General features: G+C 40.5%; 3 protein-coding genes across 6 annotated transcripts; 1 reads left to right on the top strand and 2 right to left on the bottom strand.

Annotated features, from left to right (window-relative positions):
* The first annotated feature begins 466 nt into the window (after window positions 1-466).
* LOC107274934 (breast cancer anti-estrogen resistance protein 1) lies at window positions 467-10,220 on the top strand. Of its 2 annotated transcripts, none has more exons than XM_015754537.2 (9): window positions 467-879; window positions 2,050-2,199; window positions 2,784-2,936; window positions 5,323-5,449; window positions 5,616-5,910; window positions 6,003-6,352; window positions 6,413-6,705; window positions 6,809-7,168; window positions 7,355-10,220. In XM_015754537.2, exons 1-9 carry the CDS (start codon window positions 835-837, stop codon window positions 7,640-7,642), a joined length of 2,061 nt encoding a protein of 686 aa, XP_015610023.1. In that variant the 5' UTR covers window positions 467-834; the 3' UTR covers window positions 7,643-10,220. The 2 variants fall into 2 exon arrangements, with proteins under 2 accessions (XP_015610023.1, XP_024935655.1); XM_025079887.1 differs by lacking the exon at window positions 467-879 and adding an exon at window positions 1,513-1,931.
* A 141-nt stretch (window positions 10,221-10,361) lies between these two features.
* Window positions 10,362-12,088, bottom strand: LOC107274938 (N-alpha-acetyltransferase 11). Of its 2 annotated transcripts, none has more exons than XM_015754546.2 (2): window positions 11,952-12,088; window positions 10,362-11,307 (listed from the first exon to the last, which is right to left on the bottom strand). In XM_015754546.2, the coding sequence occupies exon 2, from the start codon at window positions 11,071-11,073 to the stop codon at window positions 10,519-10,521; it is 555 nt and encodes a 184-aa protein (XP_015610032.1). In that variant the 5' UTR covers window positions 11,074-11,307; window positions 11,952-12,088; the 3' UTR covers window positions 10,362-10,518. The 2 variants fall into 2 exon arrangements, with proteins under 2 accessions (XP_015610032.1, XP_015610031.1); XM_015754545.2 differs by lacking the exon at window positions 11,952-12,088 and adding an exon at window positions 11,488-11,895.
* Window positions 12,089-12,240: 152 nt separating this feature from the next.
* LOC107274933 (N-alpha-acetyltransferase 25, NatB auxiliary subunit) lies at window positions 12,241-17,808 on the bottom strand. 2 transcript variants are annotated; one of them, XM_015754535.2, is made up of 10 exons: window positions 17,153-17,213; window positions 16,799-17,023; window positions 15,888-16,141; window positions 15,408-15,631; window positions 14,999-15,311; window positions 14,576-14,880; window positions 14,186-14,444; window positions 13,516-13,761; window positions 12,720-13,388; window positions 12,241-12,637 (listed from the first exon to the last, which is right to left on the bottom strand). In XM_015754535.2, exons 1-10 carry the CDS (start codon window positions 17,211-17,213, stop codon window positions 12,401-12,403), a joined length of 2,793 nt encoding a protein of 930 aa, XP_015610021.1. In that variant the 3' UTR covers window positions 12,241-12,400. The 2 variants fall into 2 exon arrangements, with proteins under 2 accessions (XP_015610021.1, XP_015610022.1); XM_015754536.2 differs by having other exon boundaries at window positions 12,302-12,637; window positions 16,799-17,090; window positions 17,153-17,808.
* Window positions 17,809-17,959: the final 151 nt, after the last annotated feature.

The following is a 17,959-nucleotide window of genomic DNA, read 5'->3' on the forward strand; positions in this document are numbered from 1 at the left end:
ATTATTTATCTTATGATAGGAATGAATCTAGGATAACCGCGGTTCGTTTACATACGGTATATCAGCCAGGGCCAAATATACTTTATAATAAACCAGTGACGTCGTATTTTAATTTTTTATCAGATAAAAACTAACATGTTTCCTTGGATTTTATCCGAAAACAATGTTCCCTAAGAAACTAACGAACACATGGTTTTAATATTCTTGTAAGAAGCCAAAGAACCGTAGATATTATTTTATAATGATAATAGGCATCAATTTTTGATTATTCACTTTAAAGTCAAGATATATATTTATATCTGCTCATTATACAAGTTAATATGCCAACCCACGAATCCAATGTGGGGACTCAAGAGTGTAGGCACGTATAGACCAGTGTATAGGCGGTTATCCAACTAGTTTTTTTCATATCACCCTGTCTGATACACCCTTTATAAGGGAAGGGGTGATAGAGCTTCGGGAATTTCCGTGAATCCTCGTGCGTCCTCGACACGAGCTACACCGCCCGGTCTCGTCAGTTCGCGCATAACCAGTGAAGCGATAGGTTATGCTCCGTTCTTCGTCGTAATAGGAAATCTGTAAAAATCAATCGTCCTCGAAAGTCCTATCCAGCTCGCGTTGCCCTCGTACCTTAATCGCAGAACATCTAAATACAATCCGTATAAAAAGTGTTAAAAGCGTTCACGTGAGTGCGTGCGTGCGTGTTGTGTACGATAATTCCAGTGAAAGCTGTCACGGTGTTGCTACCGCGTTCGCTGGCTATTATGCTCCGGGTCTCGTGGCAGGTCGTTCCATTTTGACGCGAGGATCGCCCGGGGACAGAAGACTGTCAAGATGTTACCGCAGACTCCTGACATTATACCGACATGTCTGAGCCAGGTATATATGATGCCACGTACATAGAATTAGATACAGATAATATATTGATAAGCGATAACAATGCAACAGTCTTGTCGTGATATCATCCTAACAAAGTTGCCCGATTATGGCGACGTGTTCATGTGTTGAACTCTACAAATCTTACACTTGAAATATCTAAGGCCGTAATAGGACAAGCTCCGCCTCTGTTGAGTAAAGTGTCATGGTCGAGAGTACCGTGTTGAGTTGAGGACTGTTGAGACTCTTGGGAAATGATTCAGGTTCGTGGACGGATAATCAGCCAGTCGCTAATTACTCGCAATCACCGATTAGATACCTGCTCGTAATCGTGTAAGCGTACGTCGGCGATGATAAAGTTGTTAATTATCTATAACTAGGACGAGGCAATTAAGTGAATGACAAATCTTGTATGCCACCTGCAGGAATAAACGGATGCTCTTGTTTGTGAAGTGGAAGCATCTTCGAATTCGGACGTTAGGCGTTGCTCATGTAGTCAATAAACTCCACTTGAAGTCTAAAGATAATATGTATGTATACACCAGCGAGGCTAAATTGCTGAAGTCCTCGTCTCTCGCAGACAGGAATGCGCTCAAGTGCAATTGCAATTGGAATTATTATGTTGGCACGTTGATATGCTCCTGGTGATCTGGACTAAGGCGGATGCTGGGATGAGTGCAAAAAATGTCAGAGACTGCTTGTGCTTGCTTTTTCGAGAAGTGAAGTGTTTACGCGAATCTAAGGAGCCGTATTATATATCAAGGCAGTTTGATTAGGCTCGAGTGTCGTTGCAAGAATATTCTCACTCTACTTGGTTACCATGGGTCCATTCTCCGTTATTGCCGTAAGAGACGTAAACTCGAGGATGAGAATTGCTGGCGGCGTTTAGACTCTAGAAATAGACGGTCATACTCGCGGAGCCTTTATCAATTTAAATTGAGCAGCGGCGAGTGAGGGAGGAGCAAGTCACAAGTCATAGTAATTGAAGGCTGCTCTATTAGGCGATACGTACGTGCAGAAATAGCGAAGGAAATTTTACAATGTTAATTAACATGGTACACTTGAATTTATTGTTGATACTTAGGACATTATCATCGTTGTATATCATTGTCAATAAGCAGTTTGAGTATTGTCCATGACGTTAACCAGCTTTTTCGTGTTTGTTAATTTCAGCAAAAATGCGTAAAGGCCAGGGCGCTATACGACAACATAGCAGAAGCTCCGGACGAGCTTGCATTCCGCAAGGGAGACGTTCTCACCGTCCTCGAACAAAATACTGCAGGACTCGAAGGCTGGTGGCTCTGCGCTCTTCGTGGCAGACAAGTCAGTGATTGAACGTGTCATGATTTTTCTCTATTCCCTATTTATTACGTGTTTGTTTCTCTCTGTCCCTGCCAGACAGGAACAAAGACATTCTACTGATGCAATCGCCTTGTTCACTCTCTTCCTTTATTTACTACAAGCACTCATCCTGATCTCAACCTGATCCGTTACTGTGTATCTTGAGACCACAAGAGACTCCATTGAAAGGAATTGTAAACTTTCTCGGGGCTGTGTATTACTCTGTAAGAGTGCAGTGCCCAAATTCAGTCTGCGCTCTCTCCGCATCCTGCATATACTTGGTTATTTTCGTAATGTTGCGTGGCACGTGATTTTCCCTCCGTCCCTCTCTCTCTCTTTCTCCATTTCATCCGCCCCACTCATCTGTCCTTCGGCCAGTGTTCTTTTACTCCCCTCCACCCCCATCGGTCTTTCATTTTGCCAGGTTTGTGCTTGTTCGTGCCGGTTCTTAGAAATCGGTAACCGGCATCATGCACGATGACGTCACTGACGTCACCAAGAATTTTTCGTAATAATTATCCTTAATCAACAGCAAAGCCGATAATTACTCATTTTCCATGTGACAGGGCATCTGTCCTGGGAACAGACTGAGGTTATTAGTCGGGCAGTATGACAGCGGGGCTTGTTTGACTGGCAGCAGGGCTGATCTTACCCTCACGGACTCGGACGCTTTACAGAAACACGGGAAGCGACGTAGTTGGCACGTTCAGCCTAACAAGGTGAGTCATCTCTTTCCTTGACACATACTGTTTACCCTCTTTTTATTTTTATTAATCGTCTTATCTGCTTGATCTAATCAAATCTGCTTTCTCGAACCGCTACGACGTTGACTCGTCGGGAGTGAATATTAAAAATGTCCTGAGTTACGGCCGCAACAGCTGACAATTCGTAGTATGACAGCCGCCGTAAGTTCTCCGTATACATTCGCAAAGGTGTCGCCGCCTAGGAGGAAAATCGTGAAGATTCCAAAGCTCTCGTAGGCTATAAGGATACGACGAATTGAAAATCAAATAGCGTCGGCCGATACCTTATCTAAATAACATCACGCATACTTGTTGACGATGCGATTTGTTACATTGACAATTGATTATCTATACTCGAGACTTTTCGACGCTGTAATTAAGGATGTCTCATTGTCTTTCCCAGTTGCTACTGTGACTTCCTGTTTTTATATCTTTCGGCCTCGTGGTCCGTCGTCTCTCTCGCTTCCACGCGTCTCACGGTCCTACTTCCATCTCTGTCTCATGCACGCCTTCCCTTTGACGAGTCGACATCCCGCATTCTGTGTAAGAGGATGTACGCGAGAAATAAGAAAGAGGGAAAGAGTGTCGAATGTAACCGTAGAAGGAGCCCAGCGAAGACCAAGTATCCTTATATGTATTCCTGGGTACGTAGAGAAAGACAATGTCCACTGTATGTCGACTGTATCGAGTGTCGAGTGCAAAGTGCCGTCCCTGCTGAGGTTCCGAGCGGGAGCTTAAAACGAAGAGCAAGTTCAGGAACGTGAATGGGGAGGTAAAGTTGGGAGCAGACGGATAGTCATCCTCGTGGAATGTAACGCGAGACTTTTTTTCTCAAAGAGTACCGACCCTCGAGGTCCCACGTCTCTTGAGATTCGTCGAATTTTCAACAAAATCCAAATACCGCACTCTCCGCGCGTTCTTTGCTTACCCACACGTGTCAATTATTCTCGCGTAAAGGGACAATTGACTGGGGTAAGAAAATAGTTGACTCTTACAATAGCTCGCGTCTGGACATTCTCTTGCGCGAATTCAAATAGTGCGTAGCGACATGCCAGGACTGCACTCCTTGAATGCTCGCGTCACTCCGAGGCATGAGTTTTGCCCTGTTGTATATATATGTATATAGATATGTGTCGCTATAATATTTATATGATAAAACATATGAATGATTTGGTGAAGGGAGGGAAAGGAACACGTGGGCTGCAACAAGTCAGAGACCGGCTGTGGTATCAATGAACTGCAAAAGTTGCTTGCGTGGGATAGACGCGCCCGAGTGTTGCAGCTCGTATGTTACTCGCCAGTACCAGATGGAAGAAAAGTTGTTCTGCTTGTGATACAAGCTGGGAAATATTTTCCTCCCTTACTGTACTCTATTCACTCTTTCTCTCTTTCGCGCTCTTTCTCTCTATATTTCTCTCCGTCTTTAAGCTAGAGTGCATACAACTAATTCGTTCTTCGTTATTGCATAGACTTGACATCTTTCACACGGCGACCTCGATGGATGTTTAATGGTGAAATTAGTAAACTCTTTTGAAATACAACAGTCGAGAATTCCGCGTATTTCCTCAGGATGGCAAAATGCCAGACAGAAATCTAGCTAGCCAGCGTATCAACCAATCAGACTCCTCTCCTCGTTTCTATGGATACCAGCGTCCTTCTCTCTACGTTCTTACTCTCTTACTCTTCATTCGTGAATATATATATATATACAAGGTTGATGTTTTCGTCCTCTTATGCATTCGCCGGTCCTACGCCTCTCGCGGTAGCGACTGGTAGCGCCGCGACGCCCGTATCGACCGACGTGCCCCGTCTTCCCATTCTCCTATGCCTCCCCTTTATCCCCTACCTACTACTACTATGTACCGCTACTACGGTACTACGTACGCCAGCTACTACACAAGAGTTTTACTACAATCAGCACATAGTACAATCCTATTCATATAGACGGAGAGACGGACATGACGTTTGTATGCGTTTTAATTCATATTGAGGAAATGAAATAGTTGAATGATTAAAAGTAACTCTGATATTGGCGGAGATTTTTTTTTTTCATTGGCTGACCTGGGTGTGGTTCACGTAGATTGAGATCTTTCATTTCTAGCCGGGGTCTATCTTTCATCGATAACCTGACCCACATATTCCCTGACAGGATGTTAAGACCCTATTACTTTGTTCAATGAACACTCAAATTTGTCAAGCATCTGCGTTCGAGTCGCTGGGACTGTCCGGCTACGCCTCTATGAAGATATTTTTGTCGACGTTACTTGGCTCTTGTCAATTTAATTAGCTCGTGTTTTAATTATGACGGCGCGATGACGTTCTGGTACAATGAAATAAGGAAATTGGTTATTTTTGTTGGCAGGTGGTGACGCCACAAAAATGTGGTGATGTTTATCTCTACGATTTGCCTGCAAGTCGAGGCAGTCCGGCGCCATCCTCTAGGCACGATTCACCCTTGGCCAATTCATGTACCGAGCACTTTCATACAGGTGAACTTATTGGTTTTTTCTTTTTTCAATTGTAATTTCTGCCAAGATTAGTTTTGTCAGATCGACAAGCTCTTGATGGGAAATTTAATTGTAATTTCTCGTTTAAAGTTTTTTTTTGGTACAGCTCATATTTTAAGCAGGGGTCCTAATCGTTGAACATTTTTAGGACGTTACACCAGCAGCTCTATTGGCACCAGGAGTTCCGTCGACAGTGGAGGAGATATCAGTGATTGTTACGACGTTCCTCCACGAGCTATTCCCGTTATTCCATCTCCAGCTACTAGTCCCAGTCCCGCACCTTCCTGCTACGATATTCCCAGGGCTCCTACTTCCTGCACGTCGAATTCCAATGGCATGACACCCTTGGACTGCTATGACGTACCCAGGCCATTGCAACCGCTTACACCAAGCAGTTCAGCCTCCAGCCTTACCAATGATGGTTCCCTCAGTGGTTCCAATAGGTACGCAACTGTTTACCTATAAAGGAATTTGATGAACGTTTTTCGAATTTTTTGGGAAATTTTATTTATTTATGTGTCGGTTATTTTTTCAGGTCGAGCCTTGCTGCTCCGGATTACGACGTTCCTCGTGCTCGACTACCAAATTCTACTGTACCTTCACGACACAATACACCTATTCCTAAGACTCCCACACCGCCACCTCCACAGAGAGAGAAGATATACGATGTACCTCCTAGTAAGGAACTTCCCTTGGAGCTGGACTCTGCCCTGGAAGGCTTACAGAGGCTGCAAGCTGAGGCGTCCGCTGCCATTACTAGATTGCTTGGTTTCGTGAGTCCAGGATGGAGGACGCGACAGAGGCTGGATTCTACGCTTATGGATCTTAGGCTGGCAGCGCTTAGGTTAAGGACGTCTCTTCATGATCTCGCTGAGTTTGCCGAAGGTATTAATCGGATTATGATATAGTTATAGAGTTGATTTTAATTACGTCTTATCCATTTAGGTACCTTGGGCAATGCTGCCAAGGCACCGGACAAGGGGCTTGCCACTAAACTCAGGCCCTTGGTTAAAGCCCTCAGGGATTCCGATAAGCTTGTCCAGGAAGCAGCTGGTGAACTGGATGCCATGGAGTGGGACGCTACGAAACTGTGTCGCGGCGGTGGCGACACACCGACTCCTACAAATTATTCACCGCCATCCCTTTTACCTACCGTTCAACCAGATCCTCTGGATCAGTTGATAGCCTGTGCCAGAGCCCTCACAGAAGACGTTCGTCAGGTCGCAAGCTTTATCCAGGTAAGACAATGTAAAAGGGAAGCTAGAAGGAATTATAAAATACGGCAGAATATCTAATGTCCAGCTATAGATAGGAAGACCACACTCATCTGGATTTCTTTAGGGAAATTCTACACTCCTATTCAAGAGGTCCTCGATCATCTCCACCGGGAGTAGCGGGAACAATAGCGCAGCTGGAGAGGATTACGACTACGTGAACCTAGACTCGAGGGAGGTTGTAGCGAAGCAACGAGAAGAATTGAGGGCAGTTCTTCCACCAGAGCTTCGATCCAGCTACGATCTCCTCGTGACTGAGGCTGATAATGCCGCCATCCAGGCACCATCCTCCATGCCCATCCCTATGGACCCGAACGACAAGCACTTGCTGGCCTTCTATGCTGCTCAGGTCATTACCCACGGAACTCATCTCACGCACGCTATTGACGCCTTTCTGCAGACTGTCGAGCACAATCAGCCACCCAAGGTGAACCTCATTTCCCCTTTTTTATTCACATTTTTGTTGATCCTACCTTCCAGCATCTTCGAATACTTTTCTCCTCGTCCTCGCCGCTTTAGACTCTCCACACTGTCTTTCTCTCACGCTCTCTCTCTCTCTCTTTGAGTAATCGCAACAATGAACCTATTTTTTATTTTTTCAAACATGGAACAGGTGTTTCTCGCGCACGGGAAATTCGTTGTCCTCAGTGCACACAGGCTGGTACACATCGGCGACACTGTACACAGAAACGTGATGAGGAACGACGTTAAAACAAGGGTGCTTCAATGCGCCAATGCTTTGAGCGAAGCCCTCGCTCAGACTGTTTCCAAGACTAGACAAGCAGCACAGTTCTTCCCAAGCGTCGCCGCCGTCCAGGATATGGTTGATAGCGTCGTAGACGTCTCTCATCTCGCGAAGGATCTTAAAGTCGCTATGATTCACGCAGCTCAACAACCCTGATGAGAGTCAAATTAACCAGCAACAGGGATAACTTAACGGGAAGGACCCGAAGACATTTTGGGCAATTCTCTACGATCAACCTCAACCAGTAAATACAGAATAGAGAATACCGAGTACGAAATGCAGACATATATTCTTCCGCTGTGTAATAGAGGTAGTCGTAGACATTTGAGGTAGACCTTAACGTAACCTTACAGTGCTAGTGGAAAGAAATTCATAGTTATGAAAAGGGAAACAAAAGACGCGACGCTCTTTGATTGAGATTTTAATGAGCCAATCCGCGCGATGGTTTGTTCACTGTGGTAGCACGCGTTCTTTTTTGCTAGCGTGTTAACTAAGTGTATCTTCTCCGTGGACCAGGTGTAGCTTTTTCTCCAAGGGAAGGAAGCATTGCTATTGCCAAAACATTATAACGTATAGGTACGTACCTATTTGTAGGTGTTAATCCAAGAAATGGAATTAAGAAAAAAGAAACGAAGTAATTAACGAATGATTAATGGGGGACTGAATAAGTAAAGAGAATCAAATTGTCGCTGTAATGTATTCCGGTATGGTAGATGCGTCATAGTCATTGATAGTGAAGCGTGTAGCAATGTCGTTCGTAGGTAGCCCATTTTTAATGAGGGGAACATAATATTAAATAACGAATATAGACCAGGAGAACAATTGATGAAAATTCTTTGCAGGTTATATTAGAACTGGTGCGCAAACTAAAGTAAGACCATACGTTTGATTTCGATGGTAGAACCAACTTTAGTTGGTATCTTAGTTTCAAATGAATCTGTACCAGAACACTGATAACAAAGGTTTCCTTTTTATATCAAAAGAATCTTTCCAACCTTTTATACGAAGCTTTTTACATTCAGTCTTTTGCATACTCCTTTTTGACTGGCGGCTAAATTTTATATGGACTTGCGTCGTCCCCTAGACGACAAACAGCCCCTTGACGATAATGATGATGATGACTTTAGAATACTGCTGATAATCCAAACTTCCAAAGTCCCTGATTAATAAAGGTCCAGTCATTTACTCCAAGCTCAGATAAAAAGGAAGAGCACCAAGGAATTGTATACAGCATTGAATTCTATATTTCAGATCAATGTCAGATCATTGATCCTCATTTGATAAGTCATCCTCAAGTCATTGATATTCACCGAAATGAATTTAAGGTAAAAGATTGATTTAATTGCCCTCCTTAACTTATCATTCAATTATCATTTGATTGTTTAAGTCAGGGTTACTTCCTGCGATTTGCTGACCACCGTATTGCTTCTTCCTTCGCTTTTATATTTAATGACATTTAATTATGTTGATGATAATTGATGTTATTTGATTAAACATTCCGGATGTTACTTGTATGCGCAATTCGGATCTCATGAGACTCTCACTCAGTTTACGTAATTTCAAGGTAACAAGCGAGCGTTTGAAATCGTTCATGAAAATTATAATTTAATTGCGCGAACTTAATTTGACTTTAAAAACATAGATCTTCGTGATCACCACTGATACCTAACAAGTATTAAAGAAGAAGCAACGCGTTGTGGAAACGCAAGTGATGTATCGTACATATGTTGCGTATCCTTGGTTTACGTGTTATTCACATATGGGACGGGCCTCGAATCGCCTAGCAATAGACAGCTATTTATTTAGCGAGCCATTGAAGCATCGAGATATTTGTATTATAAAATTACAATTGCTGAATATTTTGTACAATACTTATACCACGGGCAACCGGGCAGTTGTGTACCGCAGCATATACGATTATATATACACGTCTATGTATTAACAAGGTATACTAGTTGATCCCAATAGGTGCTTAGCGTTCACGGCTCATATCGAACTTTTATGATTATATATTTATATCCAAGCAACACGTAGTAATATTGCGAAACTTAATAGAGACATTAAGATGGGTTTAGAGACGAAGCATTCTTAAAAAGCCCGCGTTTCACGTATCAGTCAATCGGACTGCTTGCCTTGTGCGCGGCAAATTCAAACTGTGCTATAAGTTTAAAAGTATTCCAAGTGCTCTGTCTGTAAGCTCCTCGTGCGTCTAACAATAAGCATGTGTACCGATCGAGCTAGAGAATGATTTTTAAATGCTCGAACAGCGACACTGGCGTCTTATGTTCCTGGTACGTACATAAGAAGTATAATTATGTATTAAGCATATATTGCATTGACTGTAACAACGTCCAGGTAATCTTCTGGATTACTGGAGAACTCGTATCCTGGAGGTTGTTTCTTTAAATGGGCTATGAAATGCTCATCTTCGGCACTGCAGCTTATATCCTCGGACTCGAAACGAATGTGGAGGACACGTACAAGTCTTTCGGACTGAATTAGATTATTTTAAAAGCGTTACTATGTACATAGCCGTATTTATATGTATTATAATATGAATTATTACTTATTACTATTGTAAACGAAGAAACTGACAGACATATGTATACACACCAATGCAAATGATATGCTCATTGTATGGCAGGATACTTGCACGTGGATATCGTGCAGGAATTATAACGCGGAATAATCATTCCTGACTATCCGATGAAATAAAAAAGGATTTTAAGTAGCATCACTGCGAGATAACTATTTGGATATTTACCTTGCGCTTGTACGTAACTAATTTTATTTATGTGGCTACGATACATCTTTATAGTGTATGCTTAGCTACAGCAAGTGATGTGATTGTTGAAGGAAATTATTAAGAAACTTAAAATTTTCTGTTGCCATTATATTCAAAGAATTGATTCACATAATGTAACTATATAAAACATATACAGTTTTGGCTATAATCAAATTTGCATTTAAGAAGTAGTGTACCTAGTGTCAAGAAAACATTGTTTATGTAATTTAATGAATTGTAAGCGTGACTAGGAGTGCTCGCAACATCTGCCAGTATGCATATGAGGAGTACCATCCTTGTTCACTTTCTCCTTGGCTGCATTTTTTTCTTGATAAAAACTACTTAGATCCCTCTTCATGGCATATGCATCCTCCCCATCAGCATAATATTTTGGTTCCACCTCCGACACCTCAAATTGTAGACTACTCGTGTACAGATTGAGGGCAGCTCTATTGCTGCGTCGCACGTGCAAGGAAACATATTTTGCTCCAAAACACTCGACCATTGCCCTAGAGGCCTGATTCATAAGCTTCTGAGCAATTCCCAGACGACGGTGGGAACGCTTCACAGCCAGACTTGTAATATGACCATGGGGATTGTCTTCGCAATCTTCCTCCATTTTGGCCAAGACATAACCTACTATACGTCCTTTTTCATCCTCTGCTACGTAACTCAATTGTGGCCACGATAACGCATGATAAAGATAGTACTTCATCTGATAATTTTCTGGCAAACACTGCAGATTGCAATGTTGAATATTGAGAAGATCCTCTGTCGATGCACAGCGTATGTTTATAGACATGATGAATTCTTGCTACTTAACTCGTAGTACATAAATCTTCCTCCACCTTATTTATCCAATCAAATACAATTCTATATTTCTTCCTGTAGGAACGTCCTTAGTCTCGACGCACCTTTTTCATGCGAGATCTGCCGTTCTTCAAATCATTCACTGACGAAGACTCACTCATACCACCAAGAAGTTCTCTCACGAATCTAAATCTGGACAGGAAGAACTTCCAAACAAGATACCAACCTGTAAACAAGAATAATGCAACGGCTGAGTCTATAATAATGTATAAAACTATATCATAAAATCCTAACTGTATCCTAACATTGTGACATTGACTGGGATAACAAGAATGGAATGTGACGAGTGCATTGTTAGCACAACAGCAATTATATCAAATGCATCAATACTATCCACTGTCCTTACCAAGAAGTATAAGACCAAAAACGATGAGTAAACTCGAAATTACGGAGAAGGCTGCCAGAGCAATTTCCTGCATCATTAACGTGCTGATCTCTACTCGTTCTGTCCACGAACGACCTCTTTATACACTGTGCCTAGGATGCGCGTTTACAAGATCTCTGTCTCATAACCTCTTGGAATTGTGACAAGTCCGTGAAATTTATAAGGATACGTATTGTTTTCGGCACAAGTATTTATATAACGGAGAGAAACGTAGCTCAACATAGGACAAGCAACCACGTCGAATCTTATCAAGCACGTCAAACACGCCATATTGAATTTTCCACGGGCTACGTAAAGAGGTTATGGACTCGCATAAATATCATTTCGTCAAAGTTCAACCGGGTAAGCACGCCTTCAAAACTTGTCGTATCACTTTTTTCTTGCTAAATTTATATAAGAAATTTCTTGAGCGCAAGGAAACTTACGATTCGAAAACTCCGGCCCACTTTCTCTCGCCCTTCGCGCCGGCACCGATTAGTGTTCCCTTCAGATATATCGTCTGCAATATAAATCCCTTTTGAAAGATTTTTAGATCTATTGTACCTTCGGCGGATAAGGTAGAAAACTTCTTCCTTGAGAGAATCCCCTTTTATTACTATTATAAATTTAAACGTATTCGCGTCCAATAAAAAATAACGTTGATCTTGTTTTTTGGATCGTCCATTTCAATCATAAGGAATACGTGTATGACGCACTTAGAAAAATTTCAGGTCGTTAACGTTTATGAAGAAAGATTTAATTTTATTCGGTCAAGGACAACCGTAAACTGCAAAGTGTTATGTACACAAACGATAAACGATCGTGTTCGCCGTATAAGGAAGCGAGTAGATGGATGGATGGCCTTCTTTTTACAGGGAACTGAGACCTAGATTTTTCAGCTTCTTAGGCTGTTTATAAGTTTAAGAGTGAGTTGTTCACGCGAAGTCAACACTAGGCAGCTTTGAACTATGCTTGCTTCTCCACGGTCAGAGACTATTGCAGTTGCAGTAACCTTCTTCGTATCCGCATCTGATTTTATACCAGTCTGCAATCGAAGATTCTCTAATCCGGACAGAGCCGTTTCCAAGTTTTTCGCTTTCTCAGCAAGAAACGTGCCAACGTCCGTCCAACTCTGTAAACCAGAGGAAAATATTAAAATGAATAAATTGTCACAACTGCCAATCAGTAATATATACATAAATTATATATTTTACCTGAAGATGGTCAGAAATTGAAGATAAGGATGGTAAGGATGAATTTTCCTTGCCAGCCAATTTCTTTCTGTTCTTCTTATTAGACATACGCGGCTGCATCTGCGTCGCACACGCGCTGCACATGGCAGCCAAAAATGCTAAAGTCTCGCCGCATGTCGTTGCTCTCAGTAAAAATGGTTTATAAGAAACAGGCGAATCGAACTCAGGCAGGTGTAAGGTTTGCAAAGATGCCGATGAACGAAGAGCTTCGAGGCATTTAACATCCGGATATGAACATTGCGTAAGCGAATCAGCTAATTGGACAACTGTTATTAATTGCTCGGATTCATATGCCTCGCGTAAGCGCGCCAGCGCGTCCATTGGTACCAGGACACTGGAGGCCTTGTAGTTGATAACTCCAGACTTCTCCGGGTCTTCAAATTTGCGTAAAGTCGCTGGTATTTCTTCAGTTGCCAATTGCTTCAACTGCGCAGACAAACGCGCGAGTAACGGCGGCGATGTCGAATCTGACTGCGACGTCGGCGCCGAAGCGTCGAATTCCGCGCAAGCAGCTATTATACGCAATATCAGACTCCGCGCCGCAAGCAGACGCAACATACATTCGCGTGTCTCTTCCTTCATACGCAAATCCTCATTCTTTTCTGATAACGGTTCCCATCCTACGATTACCTGTCACAAGAATTTTCCAAAATTGTATTCACTGTTTTATCCAAATGTGCATAACCGAATCTATATGTTTATTCATTTACCTAAGTACAAGTGCATATCTACTTAATTACTCACGTAAAATACGCACCTCTAAGTCACGATTATCTCGCAAAAGATCCCATCTGATGGAATCCTCGTGAGGCTGTATACGCATTGTTGATAATGTATTAAATAGCATTCCTGGACTATCGCACCAGCTGAGCTCGAGTAACATCTTGTCTACGGTTGTCATGGCGAAATGAAAGGAATTCTCTAGTCTTTCCCTCAGTTCGACGAATTCCTGAATTTTGACAAAACTTCCATATTTGTAGGCAAATGTTAAATGATCCGCACTCTGGAAAAAAATGATACTTATTAATGGCATTGGAGCTGATTAATATATCCTTATTTATTGTCGTTAATATATCGATCTGTTAGTTCCTACTTAGGTTAAAAAACTGGAGATCATACAAGTTGCTGCTACCTTATACACAAGGAGTGTACCCACTTGATAGTTTTACTAATAATTTTGCATCCTAGAGAATGAGGAATATTATGCAAGAGGATATTGCGCAAGATACGCAAAAGAAACTGATATTATATTTTATTTTTCATCGTGACTTCTTCGAGTGTTAATAAATTATTATAATTGTACAATCACGAACAACTCCTAATATCATAAATCTATGGTTCAACAAATAAATGAATTAGTGAAGGATTTTGTAATATACAAGAATCAGAAAGTTTTAATTGAAACTATAAATTGTGAAAATACATACATCTTTGTAATTGGCTACGAAGAATTTGGCAGCATGATCAAGTGTCGCAGACGCTCGAGACAAGTGGCCAAGAGGTGCAAGAAGAGGCGTATGTAAATAGCCCAAAGAATCAAGTTGAATATGCTTGGCATCCAATAAAGTAAATGCATGATCCGCTCCACCAATTAGACCCACTTCAAGATATATTCGCACCAATAAAATTTTTAAATGAAAATTAGCAGGACTCGACAATAAACATCGTTCCAACAATTCCATTGCCCTATAACAAATCCGTTAAATATTACGAAATCTTTGGCTAAAGTGTTAAATGAGCGTAAAAGTTTCATACATTTTTTAGATGAAAGAAACAGAGCCATAGAAATATATGGAATATTAACAAATTAGAATTACCTATATAAATATGATGCATCGTTACTCTCAAAATAAAGCTGATGAAGCAGATGGGATGCCAGAAGAGCATAAGGGTCCGCAGGACAAAAATCAGTAGGCAGTCTATCCTCGAAAGGACTTAGAGTACTTCCTTCATCATAAAGGTCAAGAAGTCTTTCTGCTAATTTTTCTCTTTCCTTTCTATCAGCAATGGGACAATGGTGTAATCCACAAATGCGCTGCAATTGCTTCATATGAATGTGTCTCTGCATCTGTTCTATAGTCTTTGGATACTCATCCGACTTCACGCCTACATCTTCATTAATCTGCAGTACAAAACACATTTTTGTTAAAGATCATACAATAATAAAATATTTAACCTTAAATATTTCGCAAGATTGTAGAAACATTTTAATATAGAACTTAGTTCATGTCATCCTCTACCTGTTGAAGTAGATTCAGCTTGCTAGGAGATGTAAGGAGATTCAGATATAATTTTAAATCACCAACAACACAACTCTTCTCACCAAACATTGCAAAGTACTGACGCATTAACTGTACAGGATCAAGTAATTTTTGCGCTTCTTCAGAGTCCTGTATCTGAACCAATAGCTCAAATCTGGCTAGATGAGGAGCTCTGGCTTTTGTTCCCTGGGTACTTGCTGCAGTTTCATTTAAAAAGTCTAAACATTCTTTAGGTGTTTGATGTTTTAGTGAGGCTTTTAAATAATCTTGATAATAAGCCCAGTTATCGATACTGTTATAATATAATAATAATAGAGGTTAATCAATTATTATTTCACTGCATAAATTACTAATTAAAATCTGACAATTCTATTATGCAATTACTTACTCTTGATTAATGAGTTCTTTGAAAGCAGCCGAAGCCTCAGGATAACGTTGTAATTGTAACAGTAGGCTAGCTTTCCGTTGAGGTACAGCGGAAAGGCGGGAAGCAAGAGGTCCTGAGAGTACATTCAAAATTTCTTCATCTTTTCCTTGCAACTCCAAGATCATCAAGTACAGTTGTAGTTCCTGTTCTGCTTCCATCTTTCCTTCGTTGACCAATTTTAACACCTGTGTCCAGAAATTCCATGTTCAATCCTAATGACTAAAGCTTTTGTTATAACATATTTGATAGATGAGGAGAAGCTGTCTACCCTTCCTCAAGATTATGTAAAAACAGTAATTTGTATTTTCTACAAGTAGTACATAAAATAATGTGCCAATGTAACTCATTATACTATTTTTGTTAGTTTCTGTTAGTTTTAAAAAATCTTGGAAAAATCTTAGAGGACTTTCATGTGACTGGAAAATAGTATCTCTGACTGACCATTCTCTCGGCCAGTGGAAGGATAATTCCTTTAGCAAGCTTCTCATCAGCTTTTAAAGCCTGCATTACTATGCTCATAACAGCCCAAAAGTAATATGGATTCTTCAGTTTCAGCTTGTACAAGGCAAGGGCAGTCTGCTGCTGTTTCTTGAAATCTCCAAGCCGCACATACGACATGAAGAGATGAGTTAACAATTCTTCGTTGGTAGGATCAATCTTTGCTGCAGCTTCATACACTTCACTGATTTTATCAGCTGAAAATGAATATGCCCTTCTTATTCTTTATTGAATACCATACATAGAATTCTTCATATTCTATGCTAAACATGGCTACATAAATACCATGATAGGAAGCATTTAAATATCAAAATTAATTAAAAAATTTCCTGAGTTTTGAAGGTGGGCCGAGTCAGCCTACACATATATGACATTGAATAAATTAATCAGATAGTTTTCAGCTAGCTTATTTCAAATTCAATCAGCCAATTTTTAATTACACGTTAATCTTGTACCAGAGGATCATTGAAAATAGAAATCTTGTAGCTCTCATGTAATCTAACCTTAATTGAAACAATAGCTTGATGATAAAGTATCTGATTTTGAATTAGTTTTACTTTTTTTATTTTTAGAAAAATGATGTTAGCATTATGGCGTAAGAATTCAAGTACTCTAGTTTTGTAATGCCAAATAACTACTCTAAACAGTCTTGTTTTCTTAGTTTTAATAAATCATGAGAGAGAAAACATATTTTCTTGTTTTGTCAGCGACTGAGACACTATCTTGAAACATTTTGAAGTAATGAACTGAGCAAACTTATCATCGCAGCTACCACCCACAGCATGAGAACACTAAAATATTGTAACAAGAGCACATACTCTCTTATTACATTAGAGTAATATTATAGAACTTACGCTGATGAATCTCTCTGTAGCAAATGCTCATAGCCTGTAGAGTAGAGTCCTCGCAGGGCACCTCAGCACGAACTTTATCCATGATAAGTTGGCACTCATCTTCTTTACCAAGCCGAAGAAGAGCCAAGGCCTTGAGAACCCTGGCACACTGATTACCTGGCTGCTTTCTGAGTACCTTATCCGCCTCTTGTAGGGCCTTCTTATTGTTTCCATTATCGAGCCAGTCTGCGAGAACGGTATCCCGGCATTACATAACCTCTCTGCCGGTTTGATCCGGCGGGAAAACAGGTAGCTAATAGATGGTTGGTAAACAAATTTTTCATAATATCGCACATCTGGCGACATAATATTTACCATAAATTGGGCGGAGTCGACGTTCGTTAACCGTGCTGTCCACATGGGTTTTAGACGCCATGATACCTTTTGTTGTTATTTCGAATTCGTAGACATTCCTCTTACCTCGTACATGACGTAAGCCAAACAAGACTTTTGATTTAACTTGTCGCCACTAGAGTTTTTATAATTGACTTTTCATTTCCATTGCAACAAAATCTCTTTAAGAATTATTATCGAGATAATTCTGTTACCAATTTACATCGACAAACAAGTAAATTAAAGATCTCAATAATTAATAAAACCGATTGTAAAGTCATATAAAGAAATATAATAAGAACAATAATAATGAAGCATACAACAATGGAGTGCATAAAAATTTTGCATTCCCCTCTTGTAAAGAAATTCTGATCATATATGCCCAAATTAATAATTAAATAACGTTGCTATATTGTATACTTAGAGCGTAGCTAGTTGCATACCATACTTATCGCAAAAACAAAAAATAAAATTTGCTCATAATTCTTTATGTGATCATGTTTCATGTGATAGAGCTTCGCTGCTCGTTCTTAGAATACAGTGCCATGTATATGATTCGGTAATAATTCCTGTATATTTTTTAATCGCAATGATATTTCTAAATGCAACTAAATTAGCTCCGATATTATTTATTTTCTGTACGGATCAGCACGTTTAGAGAAGATTTGCGAAAGCACGGCGTAAATGGTACGTTCAGCAGAAACCCCGCAGAGGAGCAAAAACATTTGATTGGTCAAATCCCACAATTGTTTTAAGATTAACGATCAAATGACCAATCAAATATATTTA

Source organism: Cephus cinctus, unplaced genomic scaffold (genome assembly GCF_000341935.2).
Source record: "Cephus cinctus unplaced genomic scaffold, Ccin1 Ccin1_scaffold0123, whole genome shotgun sequence".
Lineage (NCBI taxonomy): Eukaryota > Metazoa > Arthropoda > Insecta > Hymenoptera > Cephidae > Cephus > Cephus cinctus.